This window comes from Hypanus sabinus, chromosome 1 (genome assembly GCF_030144855.1).
Source record: "Hypanus sabinus isolate sHypSab1 chromosome 1, sHypSab1.hap1, whole genome shotgun sequence".
Lineage (NCBI taxonomy): Eukaryota > Metazoa > Chordata > Chondrichthyes > Myliobatiformes > Dasyatidae > Hypanus > Hypanus sabinus.
The window spans coordinates 108,695,262-108,716,023 of NC_082706.1; the positions used below are offsets into that span (position 1 = coordinate 108,695,262).

At 40.6% G+C, this 20,762-nt stretch overlaps 1 protein-coding gene across 3 annotated transcripts in view; it reads left to right on the forward strand.

Moving 5' to 3' along the window:
• LOC132396537 (parathyroid hormone/parathyroid hormone-related peptide receptor-like) overlaps window positions 1-20,762 on the forward strand; it is a 90,660-nt gene that overhangs the window by 42,683 nt on the left and 27,215 nt on the right. For all 3 annotated transcript variants that reach the window (XM_059974149.1, XM_059974159.1, XM_059974169.1), the window contains exon 2: window positions 9,346-9,451. In XM_059974149.1, coding sequence (XP_059830132.1) covers window positions 9,346-9,451 — 106 coding nt within the window. The remainder of the gene's footprint in view (window positions 1-9,345; window positions 9,452-20,762) is intronic.

Below are 20,762 nucleotides of genomic sequence, written 5' to 3' on the forward strand. Positions count from 1 at the left end.
GGGCATCAGCAAGAGCACAAAGCACTTTGGGTTCTCTCCCAGCAATCAGATGGTTTGAGCTGTCCGTTATGGTGGTGGAGGGTGTAATAGGAGTCCAAATGTTCCTTGTAGGGCTTAGGGATTACACATGCTGTGTCTGATTCATAGGAACTGTATTAATTAAAACTTCTTTGTCCTCCAGTTTGCCCACAGTTTGCTTCCAAATAGATTTAGCCCGATGGTGAGGTTATCAGTGTCCAAGTAACATTGTTGAGAAGTGAGTTGGGACCCCAAGTTAATAAGTAGAATGGCTCATTAATTTAGTATTTGAGTTGTGTGTCTTCTATCAAAGAAGCAATGAAAACTTTCTGATTTTAATTGCTGTTTGTTCTATATTCTATCAGTAGAATTGACTTAAGACCCCTCTTCTGAAAAAGTATTGGCGTCATGGGTTAAATTTATTTTATTAAATGTCTGCTAGCTTGCAAATGTGTCTATGCTGCCTCTTTGAAAGTGAATTTCCATTAGTCACAATTTGTTGCTCTTTTATCTTTGTCCGGCTCATTTTCAGTGTTCAAATATGTAATCAATTCAATTCTGAAAGCTGCTTTTGATATTTTGATCTCCTTTTCAAGAAGGCAATTATAAAAACTTGTTGATGTTTTTAAAGAGTGTCCGGACTTTCCACTGAAGAGATTTTTGCTCCCTGACTACTTTTGTATGGCTGTCAAATTCTTTACAGATCAAGAGTTCTTTGTAGTTCTTTCCCTCAACTTGGCCCTGGTATTTCATTGGCGTGAACTATTGAGGTAGTGGAAGGCACATGTAGAAAGCCAGGAAGATTTGCCAGCTCTGTAGATCAGGATTTACGTTCAGCTCAGCCTTGGGGAATGATGGGCTTCTCTGTCTAGGTCTATGAGGTTCAATGTGAAATCAGAATATCTTCTTCCTGCTTCAAAAATAATGGAAAAATATTATCAACTGTCTCTGGAGCTGTTCATTACTTATCAAGGCATGTATCCAAATAAAACTCTGAAATTTGTCTTCTCCAAATAGTCATGAAAGAAAGACAGAGCATGAAAGTTATTGAGAGAGGAACATCAAACATACCTCCTTTCACAAAAAAGGAACAGCATCTCAATCATCAACCCCCAACATCCCCCCATGAAACAGAACAAGAACATTGATCCTTCCAAAAATAACCCTCCCCCCGCATAATAAACTAATAGAACATCAACCCCCAAATGCCCTCCTCTCACACAACAAAATGTAAAAGGAATGGGCGATTTAAAAAAAATATGAAATCCATAAATCTGAAGAAGTCCACAGTCCGTAAACCATAAACGCAGAACCACGATACCATCCTCTGATATCACTGACATTCGTTGAAAGAGAGGGGCACCACATGAGGCAGTGAGGCCTACCTGCCCGACATAGCGATAGGCCACTCACAGACGTCCTCGGCAGTGATCAGGTAGTCGGCAGTGAAACTCTCGCACGTCGTCTGCATTCGCCTCGATGTCTTAGTCTTCCTCGACAATTTAATCAGCAATGAATAGATGCTTTAAATGGCAAAGTAGAGACACACCCCATCTCGAGGTATGTTTGCATTGTCTCTGACTGGGTATGGGCCGGAATCCTCTCAGAGCCAGTAAAGCTCTGGATCACTCGAGTGATCTTCGAACTGTAAATTGCAGGCTGTAACAGGTGTAAAGGGGTAAAAAAGGGATCTTTGTTATGTGGAAGATGTCGATCACGGAGGCATTGTACGCTGGTGCCATCTTGACTGGAAACACTGGTATGAAAATTGATACACAGAGGAAGGGCTGGAAATCTTTCACAGGCAAAGGGGAAAGAGTTAAAATTTTTTGTCAGTGGCCTTTAAAATTATCCTAAAGACAATCGTTTGGTTCCTGGTCGTTGTATGACCTGAGAGAATGCTTGGTTTAACAGCATCAGGGAAGCTTTGAATTTAATCTGTTCTGTACCAGTTCTGGAAAACAATTATCCTCAGTTTAATCCTCCCCTTTTACAAACAAAAAGCTTTGGGAGATAATAAACTAAAGCAGACTAGTTTGATTAATGAAGTGATGTATATTCACTATCTAAGGCTAGAGGGCTTTCTTTTTTTTGCCACACTCAGTTTTCTAAACGCAGCAGCTGATACCCCTTAGATCAAAGTTTTGTTTTTAAGTAAATTAAACTTTTTTGTTTAGCTTCTTGTCATAAATAGGTGCCAGTCTTCAGTTAATGTAAATGTGAAGCAGTAAGTAGCCTGAAGTTAAAAAGGACAGCTTTGCAAAGATGTGCTGGCTATAGCTGAGACTTGCTAACCCATGAGGCTAATTGATGCAGTATGAGGCAATGGAGTTCTGTTAACAGGGCTTGAATCAAACCAGACAATGCTGGCTAGGTTACTTAGTTCAAAGAAACTTGCAGAACAGACTGATACCATCACGTAGCACATCAAATAACTGATTTATTTATTATTTAGAAGGTTTGTCTGCTCAGAGAATCTGCTCACAGTACTAATGGTGGGTACCTGGCAGGTCTGTCCCAAGAAGCTTTTAGCATGTTTATGTGAAAAAGTATTTGGAAAAATATCATGTGTGCGCAGTTACCCAAATAACAGAAATCAGTATAAATGTAGAGAGAATGGGTGAACTAGAATCCATTCTTTTGCCTTCAATTCTGTGACAAACAATTTGTTTATCTGCAACTTGTTAGTATGTCGTTTTAGCTTACAGGAATTGTACCAATGTTTGGGAAATACTTTGTGTTTTAGAAATGGATTGTAATTTGGAAATCTATTAGAAGATAGAAATCCATAGAACCATAGAACATTACAGCACAGAAACAGGCCTTTTGGCCCTTCTTGGCTGTGCCGAACCATTTTTCTGCCTACTCCCACTGACCTGCAGCTGGGCCATATCCCTGCAAACCCCTCTCATCCATATACCTGGCCAAGTTTTTCTTAAATGTCAAAAGTGAGCCCACATTCACTACTTCATCTGGCAGCTCATTCCACACTCCCACAACTCTCTGCGTGAAGAAGCTCCCCCCCATGTTCCCTTTAAACTTTTCCCCCTTCACCCTTAACCCATGGCCTCTGGTTTTTTTCTCCCCCGGCCTCAGTGAAAAAAGCCTGCTTGCATTCACTCTATCTATACCCATCATAATTTTATACACCTCTATCAAATCACCCCTCATTCTCCTACGCTCCAGGGAATAAAGTCCTAACCAACCTATTCATCCACTCTAAGTTTTAACTGTGTTTTAAGAATTTTGTTTGAATTTAAACTTGTATCACTAAAAATAAATGAGCTGTATTTAAACCACTTTGTTAGCTGGAAGCATCGCCTCCTTGGTAGGGAGGGGGACCCACTGCTCAAATTGTGGGTATAGGCAGCTAAACTCACCATGGAGGATAAACGGGGATGTAAGCTAGCCTTTGAAAACTTGGTGGTTACAGTATAACTGTCCTTAGTGAGGGTACTTGTAGCTATCTGCATCAGATAGGGTTTAAGACCTTTGCCTGAGCTTGGAAGTTTGCGGTCAGCAACCCCAATACCATCACTACAGCAGCTAGATGGGCCAAATATTCATTTCTTTATGAAGCCTCGTGATTTTATGTAACTTTAGAACTAATCAGAGAAGAGTATCTGATGTACAGCAAAGCAATCAGTACCGTTAGTCAGAAGGTTACGTGAGCCTTGGAAGTGTTGGTCCCGGAGACTGTAAATGCCCAAAGGGGCACAGTCTGAGTGACAGAGGACTCTCAGGAGTGAGCTTGCAGACAAGTTAATAGCAAAAGGGATAAGCATGAATGACGCACACGTTAATGGAAATGTCTGTTATTAATATTAATTGTAGGCTGAAATTCATTGGAAAGCACTTCTGCGAATGTCTTTGAATTGAATAGATTTGCTGAAGAGCTGATCTCTGATTCACTTTAGTGAAATCTGATGTTAAATTTGAAATTTCTGGCATGAAATTCGGCTATTTATTTATTTACTTATTTAGAGGTAAGCCCTTCCAGCGCTTGGAACTGCACTGCCCCACAACCCCAGTCAACCCTGATTTAACCCGAATCTAATCATTGTAAGCAGAAACCCGAGGACCTGGAGCATTCCACGGGGAGGACACACAGGGACTCCTGGAGGACGCTGGGATTGAATTCCAAACTCCGAAGACCTGAGCTGTAATAGTGTCACACTAACTGCCACGCTAGGGTGTCGCCCACGTTCTTGTTAATATTAACATGACTCAGATTTCAGCTGGAAGAACAAAGGATGCATGGAAGACTTCACTCAGTAACCTCTGATTCGGGGCCTCCCTCATTTGGAGCTGAATATTCCTTTGATACACATCTGCGATGCTGTATTGCAGGGGTTTATTTGTAACACAGAAGCTCCATGTTCTCAGATGGAGATAAGAGACCCCACGGTTCTGCCTAGAGGGTAGAAAAAGCAGAATGATTTGATAAAAATAAGGCCAAAACTTATTTCTCAATCGCCTTGCATGAGCCTGGACAAACATTCTGCAGAGCTGCTTTGGGCAGGGACATTTGTGAGCAGATGATGTTGTCCTATGTTCCCACAGTAGGGTGCCAGCCATGGAAAATCTTACATTGGCCAGGGAGAGGGGCACTCTTCAAGGCATGGCAGGGCTACCACTTCTCAGGCAGGCAAATTGGCCCATTAAACCGGCACCAGGTTTAAAACAATCCTCCTGGAAGAAACATGGCAGCCTGGTTTTGTAGTGGTTAGTGTAATGCTTTACAATGCCAGGGATCAGATGATTGGTGTTCAAATCCCGCTGCTGTCTACAAAGATTTTGTATTTTCTTTCTTTGACTGCGATGGTTTCCTCTCTGGGTGGTCCAATTTCCTCCTACATTCCAAAGACAAACAGGTTAGGGTAAGTAAGTTGTGGGCATGTTACGTTGGCGCAGGAAGCATAGTGAAACTTGCAGGCTGCCTCCAGCACATCCTTGGACTGCGTTGGTCATTGATGCAAGCAACACATCTCACTGTGTATTTTGATATCTCAATGTATCTGTGACAAATAAAGCTAATCTAATCTAAAAAGGTTGCTGAAAGAATGGTAGGTAATGCTTTTAAATAAAAATAACAAGAACTACAGTGGTGCTGGAAAGTTTGTGAACCCGGTAGAATTTTCTCTATTTCTGCATAAATATGACTTAAAATGTGGTCAGATCTTCACATAAGTCGTAAAACTAGATAAAGCGAACCCAATTAAATAAATAACACAAAATACATTATACTGTGCTGAATTTCCTCCATTTGTAGATGACAACTCTTATTGTGGACTGATGAACACTCAGGTCTTTAGAAATGCTTTTGTAACCTTTTCCAGCTTCATACATCGCTGCAGTTCTTCTTCTAAGGTCCTCTGAAAGGTATTTTGTTTGAGGCATCATGCACATAGACAGACTCTGTCAGTAACCTGACATTGTGTATCTTTTTCATATGGCAGGGCACCTTTATAACCCTCGCCTCCAATCTCATCTCATTGATTGGAACACTTGACTCCAAATAGCTTTTGTAGAAGGCATTACCCCAGAGGTTCACATACTTTTTTCAAGAGATGCCTGTAATGTTGGATCATTTTTCTCAATAAATAAATGAACTAGTATAATGTTTTTGAGTTATTTATTTAATTGGGTTCTCTTTATGTAATTTTAGGACTTGAGTGAAGATCTGATCACTTTTTAGGTAATATTTATGCGGAAGTAGAGATGATTCTACGGGGTCTAGACCCATTGTACATATATTCAATTGGTCAGGAAGCATTTTAGATTTCCAGCATCTATACTTTCATTTGTTTTGGAGGTGAAGGTTTTTAAAAATTGATTTATTTAAATATGTGAGTATGTTTTCCATCTAACATTGAGAATCCTTTTTAGAAAAATACTACAAAGTTTTTGGCACTTTTACTTTTTCACAGGTGCTGACGGATTGTGAGAGTTGGTGAAGACTTTTAATTGAAGTTGTAGGTTTGATGGTTGAGCACGGGCTGTCAGTACGGCCGTGCCTTTTGTGACTGCTGTGGCTGATCACCTGCATTAGGAGGGGCTCTTTGTCTCTCTGCTAAGCTGGAGCTTCTCTGCCAGTGCTGTAAAGCATACTGGAAGGCACAGCATGGCCCAAAGCACAGGCAACTGACTATTTCAGTTTGGAGGAGGATCTGCCCCTCCTGCTGCAACACTGCAAATTTCCTTCTTTGTTTTCTGACTTCTCTGTGGCAGATTTCCGTGATTTTACAATTAGGAAGCGTCACTTTCTAAAAGTCTCCTCACTGTCTGTAATATAGCACCATATACACCTTTATAACAGCTGTGTAGTATACAAGCAATAAGCATCAGTCACAATAGTTGAAGACAACCAGTTTAGTTTATGTGGGAAAGAGGCAGTGATTGGAGTTGTGATTTATAAAGTAACAGGGTGAGCTGGGCCACAGTTAGCATGCCAATTTAGAAAGGAAAGAAATTACTTATAGAAGGTGACCTTTACTTGTTGCTTGTTTATCTGTAAAATCATGAAAATCAATGGCACTGAAGGCTATGAGCCAAAAACTGAAGCTAATTAGGTTACTTACAGCTCTCAGTCCATAGTTTTGTAGATTCCAGCTCTTCAAATCTTCAGTTACTGTAGCTACCTTGTTAAAATGGTGGGAGTTTCTGCCTTCACCTGGCCTTTGAGGTTATGATGTGCAAATCACCACTATTTTTGGATAAAAGATGTTTTATTCATTTCAATCTAATCCTTCTGTTAATTACATCCATGTCCATCTCTGCCAATGGGACCAGGTCCCTTCTGTTCATTCTCTGAGCCTTTCATGATACTGAGTGCTTCAACTAACTCCTCTCTCTGCTCTTATTAGAATGGATGCTGGTACCAAACCCTCAGTTTTGCAAAATGGCAATTATGTGCGGCTAAATAATCACTTTCCTTCAATGTAATTGTTAGTATCAGAAACATTGTGAGATGTTCCAGAAGGTATTTATATATTTATGTAAATGCATTAAAATATTTCATTGGCTGTAAAGTTTTCTGGTAGTGACCTGAGGCCATGCAAAGTTATTATCTGTAGGCTTGAGTTTTAAAGAAGCTTCTATTCACACACGTTCTGTGTCTAAATCCATGATGCTATAGTCTGAATTTTCATTTTTTTGCCTTATTATCCTGCTCAGTCTTTCAAATAAAGTTTCACCAACAAAATGGTTTTCACTGACTAAATTCTTAGAAGTGAAGGTCCCTTTATCCTGTTAATTATGGGTAAATTAGGTTTTCATTTCTAAGTATTTTGTTTGTGCAATCAAAGATCCTGCGATTTGAACCACATGATAACAATTGAGTTCATCTGCAAGCCGCTGGAACCATTGAAGCAACAAGAGTGAACCTTTAATAACCTCCTGCTGTAAGTTTGTTAAAGACATTGTTTTGTTACGTTAGGGTTATATCTATAAATCAAAGGAAGAATCCACCATTGTGCATGTGTTTCTCACTCAGGAAGACCTCATCTTCTACTGAAAGACTCCTTATTATGAGAGATGTTTCCTGTGCAAAGGAATCACATTTTCAGAAGATCAAAGCATCAGATGAAAGTCTCATTCTCTTAGAGGGTTGCACTGGGAGTAACACCCTCAAGTGATGGTTTACTATTAAAGAAAAAAATAGAGAAGTGAAAAACCTAAAGCGTCTCACATCCTTTGGGCCCAGAGGACTCCATAACAGGTGACAGGGTCTTAGAAAAGATGACTGCAGAGTCAGCAAGAGGATTCATTATGACCTTTCAAGACTGCTTAGATTCTGGAAGAATGACATATTGAAAATAGCAAAAATAACACTTCCAATTGAAAATTAAGGGAGAGACAAAATAAAGAAATGTTGACCTGATGGCCCAGTTTCTATTGCTGTAAATGTTTTTGAATTGATCATTACGTATCTGGTAATGGGGCACAGATGAATCTGCAGTACAAATGAGTCAGCGTAGTTTAATGAAGGGAAGATCAGAGTCAACAAATGTAAAACGTTTTTCAAAGTAGCTATCATTTTAGGTGATGGGGATCATGTTGACAGAATACTTATGGCGATTCAAAATGTGGTTGATAAGTGTTTATGAAATGAAACAAAGACCCACAGGATGAGAGTATCATTTCAACATTGGTAATTATAGGAAAAACTCCCTCTTCTCAAATTGACCTTATTAAAGAGTGGTTCTCATTGTTAAGGAATGAAATCCAATGATTGATTTAACAGATCTATTTTGAGGTTGTAATACTGTTACTGGTGAGGTGCCATAATGTGTTATTGGACCCTCAGCAATTCATAACCTGATTTAAAGACTTGGTCAAAAAGCAGAATGTAAAGTGCCCGAATATGTTAATGACACAGAGCTGGATGAGAACATGAACACAAAGTCTGGAATTGGTAGGATGGTAGCAGATGGGACAAGTGTAGTTGACTCCATCAATTTCTTTGGCAGTGAGTTCCAGACATCAGTAACTCTATGGACTGCACCTCATGTCCTATTTTTTTCACCTTAAACCTATGTTGTTTTGGACATGATACCTGTAACATGGGATAAAGTTTCAGCTATCATTTTATAATTGTTGCCCCCTCCTTTCAATTTCTTGTGGCTCATCCAGGGAAATTGAGGGGAGGTCAGAAACAAGAAGTGTGCTTGTAGGTCCTAATCAATGGCCCCTCAGAGCTTTGTAAAGCAGCGATTAACAATGTTCTGAAGGAACGACAAAGAACGATGGAAGCTCCCCTCCAAGGGTAGGTTGGATTTGGTGGGTGTCCAGTGACCCCTGCTGGACAAGTAGGCTCAGATATAACACTACCCATGGTTGAGTTGCCTCAGAGATTTGTGAGGTACAGGAATACCTTACCTTTGGATCTCTACCCTCATCCTCAACCACTGGCCTTTATCTTGCATGTACAAAAGTCATCCTTAAGTTCAATAGGGAGGGTAGAGAATTGGCATGGAAACTTTACAGCCTTCTTCAGTCATTTTATTTGATTTGGTTCAAACCAATATATAAATGACAAGCTCAAGGTTTCTTAACTGTCATTTGTCAGAGCAACCCATTGCCCACAGCCTCTCTCACAGAAGCCTATGCTTTATATAGCCAATTTTCCCCATGAAAGATTCAATGCCCTTTTGGGAAGAGCATTCCAAGCTGCAGTAACCCTTAGGATAAAGAGGTTTCCTATCCATATTTGGTGATTTTATTAAATTGGTAAATCTGAACCATATCATTTCCTCCTGCTCTTCCTTGTCCTCACCTTCACTCATTGCTGACTAACGTCTGCACATATCTCTTTGCTATATTCAGGTGGATGCAGATGATGTTATTACCAGAGACGAACAGATTTACCTGCTGCAACATGCTAAACACAAGTGTGAACAGAAATTGAAGTCCAGGATAACTAAAGTTACTGGTGAGTCCTCCAGCAATTCTGACTAAGTACTGTATTTACTGTACTAAAGATAGCAAGTTGCTTCACAAGAATGCAGTGTTACAAGCCATAACAGAAGAGATAGCCAGTGGGGTGGGGAGGAACGTGATTGAAAAGGTTTTAAGGAATCTCAAAAGAAGGATGTAGATGAGAATTAGAGGGGTGCAATTCCAAACTTCTGTGCATGTGCAGTTGAGTGTATGGCTGCTAATGACAGGGGAACAGAAGTGGAGAGTGCAGTATGCAGAATTTAGAGGTGTGCAGAGTTTCTGTGTTGGGGAAAGGGAGAAATCTAAACAGCACCAGTGGGTGAATTGGGATAAATACTGTGACTAATGTGAAGGATTAATAATCACAGTAAAAAAGAAAGCAGAATGTTGGAAGTATTCATCAGGTCTGGCAGCATCTGCCAAGGGAGAAACAGATTTAACATTTCAGGTCTGTGACTTTTCAGCAGAACCTTGAAAGTTTAGAATTGAACACATCCTGAGTTGCAGTAGAAAACTGAACAACATGCATGTTGTTAATGATGCTTGGCAAGGACTGTTAATTACTAAATTTTTCAGGGGAAAATATTAATATAGCAAGATGAATGAGGGTAAAGGAGGAAACAGGAGAGCTATTCGCGCTTTGAAATAAACACTGCAACTGTTGTAAATCTGAATAAAGAGAATACCAAGGGCGAGTTCATTGTCAGATGCACAAGTACATATATACACATGTACAATAAAATACTTAATTGCAGCAGCATCACAGGTTCAAAGGTTCATTTATTGTCAAAGTATGTCTGCACTATACAATTCTGAGAATTGCCTTCTCCAGATAGCCACAAAACAAGAAAACCATGGAGGTCGTTCAAAGAAATACATCAACAACAATCCCCTGCACAAAAAACTTACAAATCGCCCCAAATTATAACTTACAAATTGCACCAAAGTTAAATAGCGCAGCAGCAGCAAGAGCACCAACCCCCCCCCCACCACCCTTCCAAGCAGTAAAGAACATCAAACCTCAACGCCCCTGCACAAAAAACACTTACAAATCACACAGTGGCAGCAATAGTATCAACCACCTCCGCCCCCATGCAGAAAAGCAAATCAGCAAACTGTGGGAATATCAAACCCCACCCCCTACAAATCGAATTGCTCAGATGACAAGAAAGACTGAAATTTGTTTTTTGCAGAGTAGTGCAAAATATGTAAATTACTATAAATTACCAAAATTGAAGTAATTAAATAATTTATTTTCCAATTTTAGAGCATAAAATATTTATTTTGTAATGTCGGGATTAGAGTTTTGCCAGCTAGTTCAAAAATTGAATGGTTGGAGATAATTAGCTATTCTTGAAGTCAGTGGTGTTGGACTTGAGGCTTCTTTACCTCCTGCGCAGTCGTAACTGTGAAAAGATGGCATGGTCTGGATGCTGGGGAACTTTGATGTACGTTATCTTTTTGAATGTGGGAATGCAATTAAGATGGCATGTGTGGAAACAAAGTAATTGATGATAAATTTACAGCTTGATGCCTTTTATCACTAGTTTGAAGGTGAGATGTGGTTCCGCAAATGTGTTGGGTTTTGAGTGTAAAGACAAAATGGTTGAAATTGGAGAGAGGTGGAGAAACAGGTGCTGCCCAAACTGCTATTCCCAGAATTTCATTTCTGATTTTCGACAACTGCAGTCTTTTGCATTTCAATGGTTATAACGGGGGATAAAATGCCTCTTATAATAAACAGGACGAACAGAAATAGCAGGAGGTGCAGCAAGTTTAAAGCCAGTACTGCTCATCAGATGGACGTGGACAAATTTAAATAGAAATGTAAAGCTATGCTGCTGGATTTTAAATGGTGAAAGTGACAATCTAGACGTAATATAATATGAAATAGTGAAACTGAGGACTCAAACTAACCCTGTTTGAAAAACATGCAGAGTGACAAGAGCTGTGGAACAGGAAAGTGAGACAAATATGTACAGTGACAGGAACAGTGAAGTGTGTGTGTGCATGATGATAAAATTGGTGAAGTTTGTAGGAAGTGTGAAATGCGTGGTAAATGGAACACCCAATAGTAGGTGGAAGTGTGAGGTGTACATGCATCTGTGATGGTAGGAATTGTGAAATCTATGCACAGTGTAGGGTGGTAAAAGACTTGTGAGCAGTTCAAGTGCTCAGTGACAGGAATCGTGACACAAAGACAAGAAGTGTGAGAAGTGTGTCCCGGTGAGTAGAGTTGGAAAATATGAATCAAAGGTGACAGGATCTATATAGAGTGTGTGCACGGTGACAGAATTTAGAGAAATTGTGCTTAATAACAAGATCTGCGAACTGCGTTTTGAAAGGTATACTGTATGTGCTAAGTTACAGGAAACTTATAAATCATGCATATTCTGTCAACTTGTACGACAACATAAATTTGGGCTTGGACTTGTGAAACTATGAAACACACAAATACTGACATGCATGGTGATAGCTCTGCGAGTGATAGCTGACAGTGTAAACATGTGTTCCTAGATATGATAACCCACAGCCAAGCAAGGACACCCTTCAGTTATTTATAGAACAATAGACAGTGCTTTGCCAGTTGTGACTGACTAGGGATTATTAGGCTGGGTTTTTGCCTGCTTCTGGAAAACAGCGTCTATTCTAAAGTCAAAAGTTGAAGAAAAGTGAGCTGAAGATCTACGCCTGTGCAGTCGGACAGAGTTGGGAGTGGAGAGAGCAAGAGCTCCGAGGAATCAGCTTGGTTTATGAGCAGTCACATTTGGCTTCAGTAGAGACACTTGGAGAGAGCAGCTGAGCTGAGGGAGACAAGGGCAGCCTATTGAACTCAAGTCATTAAATAATGAAATTGGCTCCAAGTTGTTTGCTTGCTGAAAGAGCTCAACCTCTCAGTGATATGTAAAGGCTAGCTGTGAAATATTCCACAGTTTATTATTATTTATTTTTATAAGAGGCACTGAGTGATCTTTCCCTTTTGCCAGCTTAGCAAGCCATCTCAGAGCTCGTGTTGGAGGGTGGGCAGGAGGGTATGGGCAGCTGAGGAAACCGCGGCTCTGCGTTTGGCAGGATGCCCTCGCCCTTCTGACTGACACCCTGAGTCATGGCATCAAATGCTGACAAAAAGGCTCATTTGGCAGAACTGCACTACCTCCGTCACCTCTGACAGTCACAGCAGTGATATTGTGAGTCTGGAGGTGATGTTTTAAAACATTTTTTTCTAATAAAGATAAATTATCTGTAGAATTGGTTAAGAGTAAAGCACTTACAGAATACAAAAAGATTTCGTGCTGAACGCAGTCCTTTGATATATAATTACATGCAACTTTTAAATAGTTGGAAAAGAAAAGGCTAGCTTTTCTGTCACATCTTCGTAACCTCAGGGAGCTCCGATGATCCTGAGAGCCAATGAAATGCTTTCTGAAGTTGTATAAGAACAGGTGGCAGCCACTTGAGGACTTGTACTCTCACAAACCGCGGTGGAATATGCAGTCTGATCATATCTTTTACTGATCATAACAGCCGTGTTTGTGTTGCTAACTTTACAATTAAAAAGAGGGCCCAGAATTTCTGCATTTTAACCTAATTTTTTCTGAATTCTGAAAGAGGAAGTCATAAATGTAGATTATTAGCATATATCTGGAACAAACTTCTAATTTTAACCTGGTTTTGGATTCTTTATTAACCAAAGTTAAGTGAAAAGGATAATATTCACTAATATAGAAAAATAAGGCGTTTTCCAAGTAGTTCTACCTCGCTGTCTTTTGGACTGCATAATCTAGATTAAACCAGTTACCTAATTCCAACATCATCAGACAGCTAAGGGAGTGTTTCTAAATGGCAGCTTATGGCTATACCCACTCATGGGGAAGGCTTTGGGAGTAAACCCTGAGGGAAATTCTGGAGCTGGATCCCCTAAGGCAGTCTGATGTTGAGTTCAACGCTGACTGGCACCTCCTGCTAATCTGTATTCTCAGGCTCTACCGTTCCTTTGGATTTATCAATTGCATGGAGAGGGGAAGCCTGTTGCACGGACAACAGCCTGCTCTCCGAATCGTACTGCCCTGGTTTATGTACTGGCCTGCCTATCACACAGGCGACAGCTTAGGACACAACATCCATAGTCGACCTCGACCAACGAACGGCGTCTCTGTTAGGTTGCATATCCAAACCTTAGCGATGGCTCCTGCGCATGAGGGAATATTCACATTAGATTAGTGTGCTCGAGCCAATCAGTCAATCATTCATGCAGTGAACGTGGGATCTAGGGTTAGTGAGAGACACAGTAAACCATTCTAATCCCTAGAAATACTATCCCACAACTGGAAGAGTACACAATGTTCAGAAGGTTCTGTGCAATAAATCTCTTAGACCTGCTACATGCAAGATAGAAAAAGTACATTTCTCTGATAACTGGAATGACTGGACAGTTGCCCAAGGGGATTGTGGGATGGCTGTTTTTAGCAGTCTGGTTAGGGGTTGTATACTGAGTTTTACTGCAAACATACCTAACCTTGTTTCAAGTTTCTCTGCCACACAGAAGCATGCTCTGTACACTAGGCTACCACTGATTGCTCTCTCCAAAACCTAAAATTAGCCTCTAAGAATATTTTATTCGCAAATACCACAATATCGTTTTTTTTCTCTTTCTCTGGATGACAGTGTGTCACTATTTTAACACAGCGCAGCTTTGCAAAATCCAAACACGCATGCAAGCAGGACCCAACCGACAGTGTGGGCTCGTAGAAACTTGGGCCAGAGAGGAAGGGCAGCCAAAAATAACTTTCTTGTTTACCAAATCTTGGTAATTTAAGATTATTTTTCAAGTTAAAGGAATGTGGAGACTGAATATTTGTAAATGGACTGATGCTGCTGGAAGAGAAGAGGCTGGTGCAAGGTCTTGTCATATATTTGTCATATTTATTTGTTGTTGATCTGACTTCATTCCTCTCTGTTGTGTTGCTACATGCTTTATTAACGCTGCATAGAGATCTGTCAAACTCCTGCACTTCAGTCCAGTCATTTCTCAATCCCATTATATTCTATTGCAGTGCTCAATAAAGCATGTTATATGGCCATTGCATGGAGCAGCCGTGGCTGTCTTGCTCATGAACGGTGCTACCTAACTGGTAGCGACCATTGCTCCCAATCCCAGAACAATATGGTCCCATTTTCTCAGAGAGAATTAAACCTGGGAAATGCCTGGACAAAATTCCACTTTGATGCAAAGCAACCTGGAAATATCATTATTACATTTTATTCTGGAATGCTTCAGTTTTCAATCACATAACTTTTTGTGAAAACTGCATAATAATATTTAAAATACCCACTAACATGAGGGACATATTCAGTGTATTTTATACAACATTACATGAAGTATTGTGTATATATGTATAGGAATCTTAAATCCAATAGTGTATAGATGTGTTATACCCAGTAATACTGGAAATATTATATAACGTTTTCTCTGGTAACACAGAAGTTCTAAGTTGTTGCATAAAAGCCAAACAGTGTCTCTGAAGAAAGATTAAACACTTGGGTGGGTTCTCATTCAAAAGATGAGTTTAAGAGGCTCCCCACAGGAGTGCAGCTTCTGCCTCTTTGTTACTCAGCACTGAGAAGAGATTGTGATGCCCCATCAATAACTCTCGGAGACGTGAGGTGAGATATAGGCTTTTATTGGCTGGAAGAAAGAACAAGCAGCAAGTGACCACCACACTACATCCTGGAGACTGAGGCCGGGGCTCAGGCTCCAATCACCTTTATTCCGGGGTCTGTGGGAGTCAGCGGGGGGGGGGGGGGGGCATGTCCAAACAGGTATATGTAGTTTACCACAGATTGCCAGCCAACTAAAGGCACCTTTTGGGTGGGTGCCAGTCATCAACAGCACATGCAGTGCTTTGGGGAAGAGGGAAGCAGCATTGACAGGGATGTTCATTTCCATGCTTCTGTCTTTTAGGCCCACAAACCCTCTGCCACACTGAGCCCTTTACTTGTAGCAACTGAGTGCTCGTAATACTTGTTTCGGTCTTTGTAATTGAATCATTTTTAGGGATGTGGGCGTTGCTGACATGGTTGGTATTTCTTGCCAATTCTGAGTTAATCATAAGGTGGTGGTGAGTGAACTTTAAAGGTAATCCTAAAATGCTGTTGGATAGTGACTTAAGATCCTGGATTTAGAACAGGAAGGAATAGCGATATACGACTAAGCTAGGATTGCATGTGACTTGGAAAGATGTCTGAAGGTGGTTATGATCATGCCTTGCCGTCTTTGTCCTTACTGGAAAGACACTGGCTTGAGAGCTGTTGTCCAAGAAGCCACAGTAACCTTGTAGTTGTTGCACACAGTTTCTCTTGTACACTGGTGGGGAGGTGAATGAATATTTTAGATGATGGGTGGATGCCTGTCAGGTGGGATGCTTTATACAGGATGGCGTCAAGCTTCTTGAGTATCATTGAAGCTTCAGTAGAGAGTATTCTGTTATTCCGCTGATTTGTGCCTGGTAGATGATGAAGAGTTTTTGGGATGGCGGACGTTGTGTCATTTGCTGCAGGATGCTGAGCTTCTGGCGCTCTGTACCTGACTGATCCAAATGAGCTGTTGGTCAATGATTCCTCCCTCAAGGTAGTGAGGTATTTGTTAAGGATAGTATCACTGAATGTCAGGTGTAGGTGGTTAGACTCTTTCTTACTGGAGGTGATTCTTGGCACATTTGTAGCACAGAAGTTGCTTAGCATTTACTGTACCACTGCTAGAATGTTGCCCTGAGGAGAGGTATTTCCCAAATATCATGTAATAGCTTGAGCATAGAATGAGTAACGTGTGTATGAGTGGGCTTCAGTGAATGTTAACAGACTTCAATATAGGCAGAGAGACCCCTTAAATGATGTTCTTTTCTATCTTTAGCAATGCCGGTTTACCAAGACAGGAGCTCAGTTTGTGTCTTGAGAGATTGAAACATGCACTGCACTATGATTGAGTTCCTTAGGTATACATTATCACACAGCAAATATATACTAGAAGGATCCCTACCAATTTTGTGATTGCTGTCATTTCTCCCAGAAATGAAAATTAACATTTTTTTTTAATCCTGGGATGGTGAACTTACCATACAAGGAAAGACTGAGTCAACCTGGCCAGTATTTACCAGACTTTAGAAAAGAAGGAAAGTACAGAATTCCAATAGGGATTATCAAACTGGATACAGAGAGGATGTTTCTCTGGCTGGAGGTGGGGGGTAAACTGATTTTCTTTTTCACTCCTGCCTCCAGAACTCCAGCACAGCTTTTAGTAAGAACCGATACAAACCCAGCGTTAAACTCAAGTAATAATCCCTGACTCCCCGCATGCTTGACAGATGTGGTGTCCCAGGAGCAGGCATCACAAAGAACTGGAGATGTAGTACTATACTGTCTCTGCAAAATTCTGACAGAATTAAGAAATTAAGTTCAGTTCCTTCTCCCAGCCAACGTCCCCACCATCAATGTTGCACTTGCACCCAGACAGCCCCAGTGGCTGGTCCAGCATCAGACCCTCCACTCCGAACTGCAGCATTTTATGACATTTCTGAGAAATATCATGAGGAACATTCTGACTGGCTGTGGAAACACCAAAAGAAGCTGCAGAGGGTTGTTCACCCAGGCAATTCCATCATGGCACAACCCTACCCTCCATCGAGGACATCTACAAAAGGCAGTGCCTCAATCAGGTGGCACACATCATGAAAGACCTTCTCATCACTACCATCAGGAGGAGGTAGAGGGTCCCGAAAGCCCACACTCAACACTTTAGGAACAGCTTCTTCCTCTCTTCCACCAGATTTCTGGACAGTACATGAATACTACCGCACTCTTCCTCTTGCACTGTTTGTTTGTTTTTTATTGCAACTTATTTCTAATATTTTATGACTTGCTGCCTCAAAACAACAGATTTCATGACATGTGTAATTGATAATAAATCTGATTGTGATTGGGATTTTTGATTTGGAATGTTCTCAGTATTCCCTTTAAAAAATCATGACGACCCCACTGACTCATGGGAATCCTTGCTCAAACTGGAGATGTATCCAGGAAGACGTTGATCACCATGAATTTCTTCACTGGGGTAAATGGAAGCCTGGCAAAAGCAGAGCCTCCCAAACAACCTGTATCACCTGTGGCAAAGGTTACAGATTACGGAGCAGAAGACTTTAAAGGTTAAAGGTTAACCTTATTTGTCATACGAACATCGGAACATACAGTGAAATGCATCGTTTGCATCAACAACCTACACAGTCCAAGGATGTACTAGGGGCGGCCGCAAATATGGCGATGCTCCCACACCAACACAGCATGCCCATAACTTACTAACTCAAGCATGTGCATCTTGAACTTTGAGCTTTGCTCTAATATAATGGAAGAGATGTCTAGTGTAACATTGATGCAGATAGTGTGTTCTACTGGAAAAGGCAGAAAATATTGCAATATTTACAAACAAAGAGCTAGATAATTAATCTGAGCTGGAGGTTTGAGGGGCTGCAGATACTGGAATCTGGGGCAAGAACTGCACTGCCGAACAAACTTAGTAGGTCAAGCGTCAATTGTGGAGGCAAAGGGATGGTTGATGTCTTAAGTTGAGACCCTGCATCAGGATTGAGAGTGTAAAAAGATGATGGCCAATGTAAAGAAGTGAGAAGGCAGGAACTAAATTGAGGGGATGATGGGTATCTGTAATGAACATAGTAAAATTGAATATGAAGGGAATCTTGATCCAGCAATGCCCTTAACTGAGATAAATTGCTTTGCTCAGTTCCTTTCACAAGGTTCCAGTTCCAGTTGTCAATCAGCATTAAGGTGAAAGATGTTTGTTGTTGTTTACCTCAGACTCCTGTGTTCCTAATGAAGGCCTGATTGTCATACCAGTGTCCCTCAAACATCTGGTAGAATAAACACAAGGCACTGACTTGCCAGGAGTGATGTTCAGCTATCGTCTACAGACTTGAGCCATTATTCCTCGGCCAAGTGAGTGAGGGATCTTAGTCTGCAGTGAGCTGGTGTTTGAGCAGTTCACTTGCATCCAGGTCCAATAAGCCTCCAGCTGGATCAGAACATGAAAATGCACTCGCGTCTTGTCATCCCAAAGATAAACTTGGCCATGCTGATACATAACAAATTTTAACAGCAGTATTTTAGAAATATAATGATGTGAGTTGTTAACAGGTCTGAAATCTATATAGTCCCCTCCTTGACATTGGTAGATGCATTTACTCTTGTCTTGCTTGAAGGCACAAGCAACAGGAGTTCAAATCCCAACTGAGGTGATTAAAATCAGTTAATAAATCTAAAATTGAAAAAGACTAGTTCCTGGGAAGCTATCTAATCTTGTTCCATCCACACTCTCAAAAGTATTTTCTGAAATAGACGAGCAAACCGCTCAGTTTTAAGTAGGGTTGGGCAGTACACCGAAAATAAATCAAATCAAGCTTTTTGGTCTACAGATTTATATTTCTACCCAGATCCATGCTCAAAATATCTTCCTGGGTCAGGTGGAGTTGCTTTCCCTTTTAAGTTAAGAATTCATGACCAGGTTCACCTCAAGATTTGACCACAAAATATAGTCAGTGTCATCAGCATAGTACTGAGAGAGTGTCGTCAGTATAGAGCTGAGAGGATATTGCCCATCAGGACAGTGAAAGTGAATTTAACTTTATATCTAATTTACAATAAATCTAATCCAGGATGGCGATTTTAATTTTATTCTTTTAATGAGCATGAAAGAAAGTAAAACAGTAGTCCAAAAACTTGTTCCATGTTAGTAGTATGAAATCTGATATGTATATATAATATTTACTCCTCAAAATCTACTGGAAGGGTAAGAAAACCAATGTCAATGTCTTCTCCATGTCAACTTCAGCAGCATTGAGACCCAAGTTACTCTCAGTCCATTCTTTTGGGTGGGCCAGATGATTTACATGCCCACCACAGGACTGTTGAAAAGACATTCTGTTCCTAGCTTAGTCACAGAAGAGAATGCCAGGTAGACCAGGAAAAAAAATTCGAAGAATGTGCTCAAGTCTTTAAAATAGTGCAACATTCCCACTGACTCCTGGATGATTTTGGCACTGGATGGTACTGAGAATCTTAGGGATATACATTAGGACCACACAGACTCCCTGAGTTTGCACTGAATGGGGCAGGCCACCTCATGAACACCCACCCATCACAGCAGAGACCTACTGCCACTTCTGTGGAAGAGCCTACAGTTCTTGTGTTAGTCTCTCTGAACACCACAAAACTGGAGTGCAAGAAAGTCAGTCATCCTCAATCCTGACAGGCAACTTAGGAAGAAGAAATGTAGAAGTGCAAATGTATATATTCTGCCTCTGAAGTTGTGGATCCATTGACGCCACTAAGCAGTGTGTTTAGTGCCACTTATAATGTCACCTAAGTTATAATATACGAGTGGGTTCTGACTCTTAATGTCTTCTAGACATAGAACTGCAAGTGATCACAAAGATACATATGAAACTCTTAAATTCTCACACCCCCTGAGTGAAGACATTTTACCTCATGTTCCCCTTAAACTTTTTACCTTTCACCCTTAACCCGTGACCTGTAGTTGTAGTCCCACCCAACCTCAGAATGCATGGGTTTCTTCTTTAGTTTGCTTTCTGAGACTGCTCCAAGTCCAGTGTCTGCTAATGTATAATACATCAATATTTACATATACAAGAGAATTGATAAAGAGTGTGCTCTTCTTGGCAGCGGCAATGAGGAACTCAACAACTGGGTAATATCTAACTCAAGCCTCGCCATGAATCAGTCACCGTTCTGTGAACTCATTCCCTGAAACAGTTCTTTCCAGTTCTGTCCCTGTTTCCTAGTAGGATTCATTTTGGCTGAATTACTTGAGCTTTGATACCAATATGTTTTATGATTATCCATGTCAGGTGGAAAGTGGAGCATTTTATGAAATATTTTAATACTCTGAGACAATGATAACATCTAGATTATAGTTGCATTTCCATCATATTTGGCTTTCTACGTGTTTGTAATGTGTTCCCTTATTTTTATGACAGTTGTGTTGGTGGTTCTTTATCAGTTTTCAAAAAGAAAGTACATCTGTGATTAATTTCTTCATATTTGTAGCAAGGCTCAATCTTGGGTGACAGTGGCTAGTTGCAAGATATTTTAATAACTGGCCTAGATGTCATAGGCGATGTGAGTTTGCTGACGTGGAAGGACATTGATGTTATATATTCTTTGAGTCTTGCAATGTACTCTCAATTTGCCTGAGGTCATTGGCCTGAAAAGCTGATTCG